The following is a 9,909-nucleotide window of genomic DNA, read 5'->3' on the forward strand; positions in this document are numbered from 1 at the left end:
GACGAAAGACAAAGAATGGATACATAGATTTGTAGAAGAAAGTGTCTGAGAACATCTTGCCGTTTATACACTCAAAAAACTCTACACAGTTTTGGCTTTACTTCAGTCTAGACCTCCACTCCATGATGGCTGTAAAAAGAGTATAGTTGGGCAAAAGGTCCTTGTTATTTAAGGGTGAATCAGTCATCGGCGACGTGTCGTGCTCCTCAAGCCACTTTTCTATCGCATGACGGTCATATGTGTATCCATCAGCTGCAACGCAAGGCTCGTTCATCACGTCCTGCATTGTATAGAACAAGCTCTCACAGTTTCATCACAAGTTCACAACCACTTCCAGCTTAGGCAATAAAAAACCACTACTAGTTACTTGACTTGCAAGTAACCAATAACAAAGAACGAAGATTATGTAGGGTTACCTTAAGTAAGGGGCAAAGGAAATGAGTTGGAGGCTGTGTTGGCACCCCGGAGATTGAATGTCTTGCCTTCTCACCTACTCTTTTCATGCTCTCAAGCGCCGGAAGAACCTGATCTCTTAAATCAGGCCTATCTTTCCCTCGTAGCTCTGTGCAACACAAAGCCAATGCTGTCAACTCACGGGTCTCTTCAACTGGCCAGTTACCCGCTTTCCGATCTAAGATCTTGAGAAACCCATCGTCACTATCCATTGCACTCTCAACAAAGTGTGTCAACGCCATAGGCGGTTTTGCCGTGAGAAGCTGAAGAAGTATTATTCCAAACGAATATACATCTGCCTTCGATGATATCATTCCCGTGCGTTGATACTCAGGATCCATATAACTTATCGTCCCTACAGGGCTTGTTTGTTTGTATATAGTGTACTTAGTTGATAAATGATCGACTTGAACCATCGTTGAGAGTCCAACGTCTCCAACTTTGCTGACAAAGTTGTGATCAAGTAAGATGTTTGCTGGTTTTAGATCACGGTGAATGATCGGTTTAGGCTTTGATTTGTGGAGGAAGACAAGAGCCGCTGCGACTTCCCAAGCGATCCTAATCCGCTCAAACCAGGGGAGTGGCGGAGTGTTGTTGACCTGGAATAGCCTGTCCTCCAAGTTACCGTTTTCCATGTACTCATAAACTAAAGCTCCTTGCTCCGGGCATGCTCCTAGAAGGAGAACCAAGTGCGGGTGCCGAATCTTACTCAAGATTTCGAGCTGCAAAGTATAGAAATCAGAGAGATCAATGTAGGTACCTAGAAAAGAAAAGACTTATATGCTAAAACCAGAGACATCTTCCATTAAGTATGGGCACCAATAGGGATAGGCATATAAACCAAGAAACAAAAACCGAACCAGAAAAACTTAACTCGCAAAGAACTAGTGTTCAAAAATATCCAAATAGAGTTTATACACCTAAATATAGAAATTATATTTAGTTTTAAAATTACCAGATATTTTTAATCCAAATATTTTAAAATTATTCGAATTACCCGAAAGAACCGAATTATTTCAATAGTTTTCTTTTATCCAAAATACTTAAATTTATCAAAATTATCCCAAAACCAAATTGAATCCAAAATTTTGTCACATATTAGTTGATTCCAAACTTGTAATTCAAATGAAACCGAGAACCAAAAAAATCACACCAAAACGAAATCGAATTTCATAAATAACTGAATGGCTCTTATATTCTTAAAACCTAAAAACCGAACTCATAGGCCTAGGCACCAACACAGAACCGGTACCTAAGCCTAGTTCCATAATCAATACCTCTTGTTGGAATTCTTTGGACAGACGACTTTCAGGGGAATGCAGAACTTTGACAGCTGCGGTTGTATGATGCATGTTACACTTGTAAACAGCTCCACAAGTTCCCATTCCGATCTTCATCTCCTCTGAGAAAGATGAAGTTGCAGCCACAATTTCTTCCCAAGTGAAGTGTTGATATTGCATCTGGGGAGTCCCAAGTGTGCCTTCAAGCTTCTCTTTCTCTTTAGAATCACGAATGGCTTTCCTCTCAGCTTCTCTTCTCTGTGCTATTTCTTTCTCCACTTTTTCTCTCATGCTCTCTACATCTCGCTTCGCCTTTTCAAAGTTCTGCTTTTCCTTTTCTGCCAACTCTTTAGCTTCGTACTCCTTTAGCTTTATCTCTTCAAGCTTTCTGGCTTCTTCTAACCGGCGTTGGTTAATCTCACCAAGCTGAAACAAATTTTAAAAATGAGCACAAGTTAATAGGTTTCATCAAATGAAAAGATATGTGAGACTATGTGAGCCTTACCTTTCGAGAAGCATCAAAGATTTCGGTTTGAGCAACGGCATACATTTCTTGAATGTGTCTAAGCTCAGCTTTCAACTTATCAACCTCAAAGCTTAGGTTTACCTGAACAAAAAACATGTTATTATTATTCCATTTCAAGTGTTTCAAAAAAAAAAAAAAAAAAATCCATTTCACAAGGTGGTAATCAAAATTAGAACTCCATTTTAATACCTGGTTACTTGTATAAGATTGTTCACTTATATTATCACACATGCTGGAAGCTTGTTGAGAAGAACGAGAGTGAGTGGCGTTCCCATATTCAAGGTTGCTAGAAGAAGAACTCATTGCCTTTTTTCTTTCCTCATTATCTCTCAACCCTGGAGTCGAAGGTGATTTAGTATCCATGCTGCTTTTATTGGTACGTGAAACATCCATAGACATGCACATGGTTACTTCCGAGCCAACAGAATTCGTTTCCATTTGAGCTGATGCTTGTCTTGCAGCAGTCGTTAAATGTTGCAATCTCCTTACCGGAAGGGATATAGAACTAGAGGAAGAGTCACGTGCACTTGAAGTTCCATCTGTTGATTCTAGAAGAGAAATGAGGGCAGAACAATTAGACCTACACACCATTTTTTGGTAGAGCATTATCACACAAATACATTGATGATGAGTCAATGACCTGAGATGGGACGGGAAGAACTGCTAGAGGTATCATCTCTTATACTTGCATTTGCGTCTAAGTATCCTGGCCGGACGCTTGACAATTTTCCTTTTGAAACAACAAAGACTGTACAAAAGTTTGGCATCAATGCTGATATGGCTGAGCACAGATCAACTCTCCTGGAATTTTCAAAGCAGATTCATTAGTAGAAAAAACAATAGGTTCAAAGCTAGCAGGTCACTGATCTGTAGTGTTTACCTTGAGAAAAATCTACGGGATGAGCTTCCAATGACAAGTCTTTCTGTTGAATTCCGAATAACTTCTTCAGCTATAGCGGCTGCCACATTATTTGACTCGATCACAAGAACTTCTACTGCAACCTTTAGTTCAAGGTAATTCATGAAAAATTTAGGTTTTGATCTTTAGTATACAAAGCAAAACATAAGATATCTTGTAATGGTATCAGAATTTAAGTTCAGGCTTATCATTAGCTTCCAACTTAGAACTAATTGGCGGTAAATAGATTGGTCTTCATTCATTAATTCTCTAACTACCAATGTGGACTTCATTCATTAACAGATACCAAAGACAATACCCTTCTCTTCTCGAACATTTTCTTGAAAGGTGTAAGCACTTGTTCAGACTGGCACAGTATTTCCTGTCTGTATGCAGTTACCACATCCTCTCGTACCTCGGAAATAGGGATTGTATTTCCCACTTAAGAAATTGACAACAGTTACAATAAAGTCTACACAAGAAGTCTGAAGTGCAAGAAAGAAACACAAGTAGGAGTCTAAGTTGGAGCTTTACTAGGTGTAGGTACACAAGTAATCCTTGGATGGATGTGAAGTAGCTTGAAGCCAACATTTCCTTCTGGACCAAATTTTTCGAGCGCCCATGTAACGACATATTTGCTTTTCCTGCTCCCACTAAGAGCCACGAAGACGGTACGAAACGAAGAAGGAGAAGGAGAAGGAGGAAGAAGGGCGAGATATTCCATTGAGCTACTCAATGTTTATCTTGTTGTTGCTTTTTACCCTGCACACTCTAAGCATTTCAGACATTGCGACACACAATGACGTAAAAAGGGTATACTGTTCATAAAACACGAACAAATAGACAAGATCTTGGGTTTAATAGTCAAATTGTCTCAGAGTCTAAATTGGAACGGATCAGAAAGCAACATCAAACAACCATAGAAGCTAAATATCTACTTTCCAAGAAAAATGTAAACTCTTAGAACATTGCAACTGCAGAGACTATGAAACATAAAGCAAGTCAATCTTAACCCAAATACTGAACCTACCTGGTGAATAAAGGATATGAGACTTTACTCGAAACCCAAGAGAGAAATGGATAGAAGAGAAAAGTTATGCTTGTTAATGAGGCACTGAACAAGAAAAGAGCAGCTGAAGAAGGAGAAGAAGAAGAACCAAGTTCGTGCTGGCAATCTCGGATACAATCAATGGCTTCTTATAATCACAGAATCTTTCTTATGTCAAAAACAATGGTTGGAAATAATAAGTCAAATGCCATGGATCACTCCTGGTATATACTCTTTTGTTCTCGCCAGAAATTTTATTATCATAGTGACAGAGGGGAGTGTAGGTTAAAATTTAAAAGAATGAAGTTTTCTATAGCATTATTTTAATCATGTTTTCTCTCTTAATTCCTATTTATTCTATATTAATTAATAAATTAGTTCATCATCTCCATTCTAAAATATTAAATATTGTTATTTTATTTGCTTGCTCTTGTTAGTTGCACCCATGAACCTATACCTTCCTCACGTCTTTTTTGCGTCCCTTATATGCATAAATTTATGTAGAAAGATAAGAAACTATGTTTTGTGTGGCACTTTATGTGCTGCGGTCACAGTGGTACCATAATAAATAAATAAAAAATTGTTATATAAGTATGTAATCATTTGCCAACGTTTTCCTAAATGTCAAGTTTATATTAACTGGTCGTTTGTTTATTGCAACAAATATTTGTAACCTTCACATGTGTGATGAAACAACTGTCTTTATCGAAGTTATTATCTCCATTAGATGATGATCACCAAAGTCCATCTTCTTGGTTTGGACTTTGGAGACAAGCAAATCTACTCTAGTGTAACAAAACAAAATTTATAGAGTAAGAGGCTACCGATCGAATGGTGTTAAAAAAAAAAAAAGTTACCGAATACAATAAGCCCCTTCCTATGAGACATCTTAATTACTGAAGCTTATTAACGGCACATATACACCTTCTCCACTAGACCAGTATAATAGAGTAAACTATTGGAACAAAATTTATCCAATAATAAAGATTCCATTTTATTGAGAATTGTAGAGAAAAAAATAGGTTTGAGTTGGAGATATTTTTATACAAAAGAGAGTTTTTGCTGCCGACCTTTCCTAATAAAAATAATAATATATATATATCGACATTCGTTACTATTTGTTTTCAATAAATAAAAGTCTTGGTTAGTTTTATAATGGACATATAATGGCATAGTGGTCCTCGGTGTAGTAGAATCAAACGCAAGCTTATTCATGCTCAAAGAGCTTAATAAAAAGGATATAAAACAGCAATAGCTCATAGAAATTTACTTAGAAGCAATTATAAAGGAGAAAAAAGATGCTTGTGATTTGTCACCAAAAGTTTAAAAATTTAACCTCATAATGAGGATTAGAATTAAGAAGGATTTGGGAAAAAAAAAAGGGATTAGATGAAGGCTTCTCTTAGTGGCAACCAATGTTACATAACAAGGAAACCACATTTCTTTGGATTTTTAAATATTGCATTGTGATTCTTCTAACCCATTACATTGGGTTCTAATACACGACATGCTGTTTTAACCTTTAACCAAGTCTTTGGTTCTGAATACTTCTCATAAATATTTCTTTTTTGTTCAATACTAGCACAATAAATCTATGAGGTGGTCAATATAAACAAAGACAGCCTAGTCAGGTGTTAATCAGATGTTCGAATATGATCTACTCTCTAGTCAAATTGATTGGATACATTTGTTTTCTGTAGCAGGAGAATATTTGTGTCATTGTAACTAATTAATGTAATAATCTTATTAGTCAAAGTTAATATAGTATGTTGTCTGTTGTATGTTAACTGGTCGTTTGTTCATACCATTTTTTTTTGTTTCTAAAATTGTTTTGCACGATGATCTTTTGTTACATCTTTCTTTGTAGTATAAAATGATTGCTTCAACAAACAAGACCGGCTATTTCAAGAACAACCCTCACTTATGTGTTTGCATGTCTGAGGCAGAGTTATAAAGACACAATTGCCACTCTGAAACCTACATACACATGCCCTTCTTCTCCAACGACCAAACATCTTCTAGATCTTTAGATCAAATATCGTCTAGATCTTTATAAAAAGTGGTATTTCTATTAAATTACCTCATTATACAGACTAGAGTCACCAGTTTGCACAATGTATAATGTAATTAACATTTAATTACACATCTCAATTTTTGAGTCACTAGAGAAACGCTATTATCAATGTTGCAAAGATTTTCTCTCTTCTTCAATCTTCTGGAGAATATGGACCTTTAAGCTACTCTCCTTCGCCTGTTGAAACCAAAAATTTACCACTACTTAAGCTTTTAGCGCTTTCAAAACCAAACCACTTCTGACCGATGACTACTCCAGTCACTCAAGTAATGGATTAAACCGGGCTTGTCAAACATAAATAAGAAAAGAATAATATATGATTTACCGCAAAGACGGGAATAAGGAAAAGGCTCTTCTCCAACTCTTCAAAATATGACAGTTCTTGTTTGAACATGCTGAGCAATTCTGTCATCTCATATAGGATTATTTCAACCTGCTGATATTTAATCACATAAAAATTGTTAATCTAATTCCTTATTCAATATAATAAATATTAAAATATCTCAATAAATAAACTGGAATTACTCGTGGGAGAAACTTGATGACAATGTCTTCTATCTCATCCATGACTTCTATAGCTGTGACCATTTCTTCATGTATGGCCACCACATCTACCTGTAACTTCCACACTATTATTTTTGTTTTCTTAACAAAACTTACATGCTTTTACCCTTATTATTTACACAAAATGGTTATCTTATACAATTGTTTTACTCAAAGAAAGAAAATTATCTTACCGTTGCACCATGTAGGAGGGGTAAACGAACAGACAAAGCATGCAGTTTTCGAGTTAGCTTGCTCAACGCTTCCAAGTTTTTTGCATCCAGCTTGGACCATTCATTGAGTAAAGGCATTTGAAGGCTCAGAACTTGACGTAGTTTGATTTCTTGACGTAGCTTTTGAGCTTCAATTAAATTTTCAACTACGTAGTTCCTAATTTTGTTTATCCTAAGCCAAACCCAAAACAATTGATCCTGAAATAATTCATACAAAACAAATTAATTTATCAATTCTATGCATATTATACATTTACAAATGAAATTAACAATTTAAATTGTACCTCAACATTGACCTTAAGGTTAGCCATAGTAGCTTCTGTTCTTGCATTAATAAACCTTAACTGAATTAATCTATTGTGGAGAAGCCTAAACCGGTGATACTCCTCCTCTTGAACCGGAGATACTTTCTTCTGAGCCTTAAAGTATTTCAAAACTCCTGCCACGGCTCCACGGCCACTGGTTCTCATCTTGGCCGCGCTTACCGGTGACTCAGGCGGCGTGTGGCACATTGAAGTCGCCGGAGTTGAACTGGACAAAGAAGTTTTCATCGTCGAAACTGATCTCCCTGGGGACAATGCCCATGCCGATGGTGAGCTAGCTCCCGGTTTTACACCTTTCCCTGAAGCGTTACTACGAGGACTACCACGCTCACGTTGCTCCAAGTAGCGAGCAAACGCCTCTCTGGTTCTACCGTTGTTCACCTCGTGAGTTCTTGACTCGCTGTTCCTCGCCGGGATCATCCCTCTTGATTCCGAGTTGGGTCTGGAAGATCTCGTTGTGGATTGTGATCTGCTTATCGTCATATGTTTGCTTGTATTGGAGGGAGAAGTGGAAGAAGAGGATGAACCAGAAGACGAGAATGAGGCATTTAAAGACACCGGAAGAGAGATCGAGGAGGTTGTACTCGTGCTCCGGTTAATATTCGGCGACGGAGGGCGAACTCTGCGACTAGTGGTGGTGGTGGTGGTTGCCATTTTCTTTGATAAACTTCTTTGGTCTTTTTGCAGTTGATTGATCATGCAAGACTTGTATTAAAGCGGGGCTATATGCATTGGATTGTACAACTTAATGTTATATAACATATTATTAGGGTTTGTAGTAACGCTTGGGGGTTCGTAGGAGTTGACAGCACGTTAGAGGCAGGTAAGAACACTTCTGCATATAAGTGGGTCTACATACTCAAATATATTATAAACTCGAGTGTTATTTGTTATTTTTTAGAGAAAAACTATAATATATGTATACGAAGGTCAGCTTAGCTAGAGGCACGTCTTCATCTGATTATTTTTCTAGGTCTGTTTGTTTTGCAGTCAAATTACACAAAGGGGCGACGTTGAAATTAGATTATCTTTTGTAATATATTCTATGGTTCTATTTTGATTAATCAAACAACATGGTGGTTAAATAAAATAGATGTTATAAATTAAGCATTGAAATGATCATCCACTTCTTCACCAAACTCAAGCACTATGATCATCCACTTCTTTACCAACTCAAGCACTATGATCATCTACTCATCAAACACTATGATCACCCACTCATTTACCAAATTAAGCACTATCTTTGTTATTTTATGTATTGTTGTTCACTATAAATACCATCACTCATCTCACTCTTTTGTACACCATAAACAAGAACAAGAGTAATTCATCAAAGAATCATTACATTTTCTTCTTCCTTCTTATAATAAACTCTCTCCCTTATACTAGTGTTATTTGCTTCCTACGGGTATTAAATTCTACTCTTATTTAAATTTTACGATACTATAAATTATAAGTTATTTCATAACAAACATAACATTTTTTGTGATCGAAGAGAATGTGCCACGTGGCACAATATGAGAATAGGAGAGGTGACATGGATGCAGGAAGAGCCTTTCTGAGCAACTTTATTATCATAGATTTTTGGCAATTGATATGGAAATAAGTTTAATTCTAAGTAGTTGTAATACTTTAGGGTCAATCCAATCTCGAGAGGTAATTTTAATCACTAAGAATGCAAGCCATAACTTAATCTAAGTGCAATCAATGGATTCAAGCAACCAAGACAATGACTAAGCTTTTGCAATCAATTGATAAAATAGAACCCATGAGCTAAGGCAATTGATCCAAGGTAAATAAATCCAAGTCAAGGTATTGACTTTAAGAAATCACAAGTTCCTATAGGTCTAGAACACTACTCCCTCCGTTTCTAATTGTAAGTAGTTTTGCTTAAAATCACGAATATTTAGAAAATTGTTATTTAAAAAAATAAATCATTTAACCAATTAATTCAACCAATTATTAAAAACCTAACATTATTTCATTGGTCACACAATATCCAATAAATGAAAAAGATGCATTGAAATATGTAAACTACTTATATTTTGAAACAAATTGTTTTTGCTAAAACTACTTACATTTAGAATTGGAGGGAGTAATAAAGATCAATCATTTTCCAAAGCAGAGATCCTTATGCAATCATGAGCTAAAGATCAATTCTCATTGGTTCAAATCATTCAAGCATGCATTTTATTCAAGTCTATTAACCATGAGCTGTTTACGTATAAGGGTACTTTTCGAGGTTTGATTGCATGTTTTGCAACTGATGGGTACTATTTGTCTTACTTTAATTATTTCTCTCCCCAAAAATCCCCTTTGTTGGACAAGATTCTAGTTGTAGTTAAGTTAAAAAAATATTTTTATTTAGTTTAAATCTTTGCATCCCCCATTTCTTGTACATCAATATTTCATATTTAATATATAAATAGATATATATAAATGTATTTATAAAATAAACATATTTTTTATTTTTGTTTTGATATCAATATGTATATATATCAAATATATATTAAATAGAATTTTTTTATTTG

The 9,909-nt window shown here is 35.8% G+C and overlaps 2 protein-coding genes across 2 annotated transcripts; both read right to left on the reverse strand.

The window, feature by feature from the left end:
* Positions 1–97: 97 nt before the first annotated feature.
* Positions 98–7,386, reverse strand: LOC106305136 (U-box domain-containing protein 35-like). The gene is made up of 10 exons (XM_013741505.1): positions 7,364–7,386; positions 3,692–3,888; positions 3,477–3,598; positions 3,140–3,261; positions 2,900–3,060; positions 2,449–2,807; positions 2,239–2,340; positions 1,731–2,159; positions 417–1,175; positions 98–280 (listed from the first exon to the last, which is right to left on the reverse strand). The coding sequence occupies exons 1-10, from the start codon at positions 7,384–7,386 to the stop codon at positions 98–100; spliced, it is 2,457 nt and encodes an 818-aa protein (XP_013596959.1).
* An 18-nt stretch (positions 7,387–7,404) lies between these two features.
* LOC106303385 (QWRF motif-containing protein 7-like) lies at positions 7,405–8,032 on the reverse strand. Its single transcript, XM_013739668.1, has 2 exons — positions 7,541–8,032; positions 7,405–7,446 (listed from the first exon to the last, which is right to left on the reverse strand). Exons 1-2 carry the CDS (start codon positions 8,030–8,032, stop codon positions 7,405–7,407), a joined length of 534 nt encoding a protein of 177 aa, XP_013595122.1.
* Positions 8,033–9,909: the final 1,877 nt, after the last annotated feature.

The sequence above is a fragment of the Brassica oleracea genome, chromosome C7 (genome assembly GCF_000695525.1).
Source record: "Brassica oleracea var. oleracea cultivar TO1000 chromosome C7, BOL, whole genome shotgun sequence".
NCBI lineage: Eukaryota > Viridiplantae > Streptophyta > Magnoliopsida > Brassicales > Brassicaceae > Brassica > Brassica oleracea.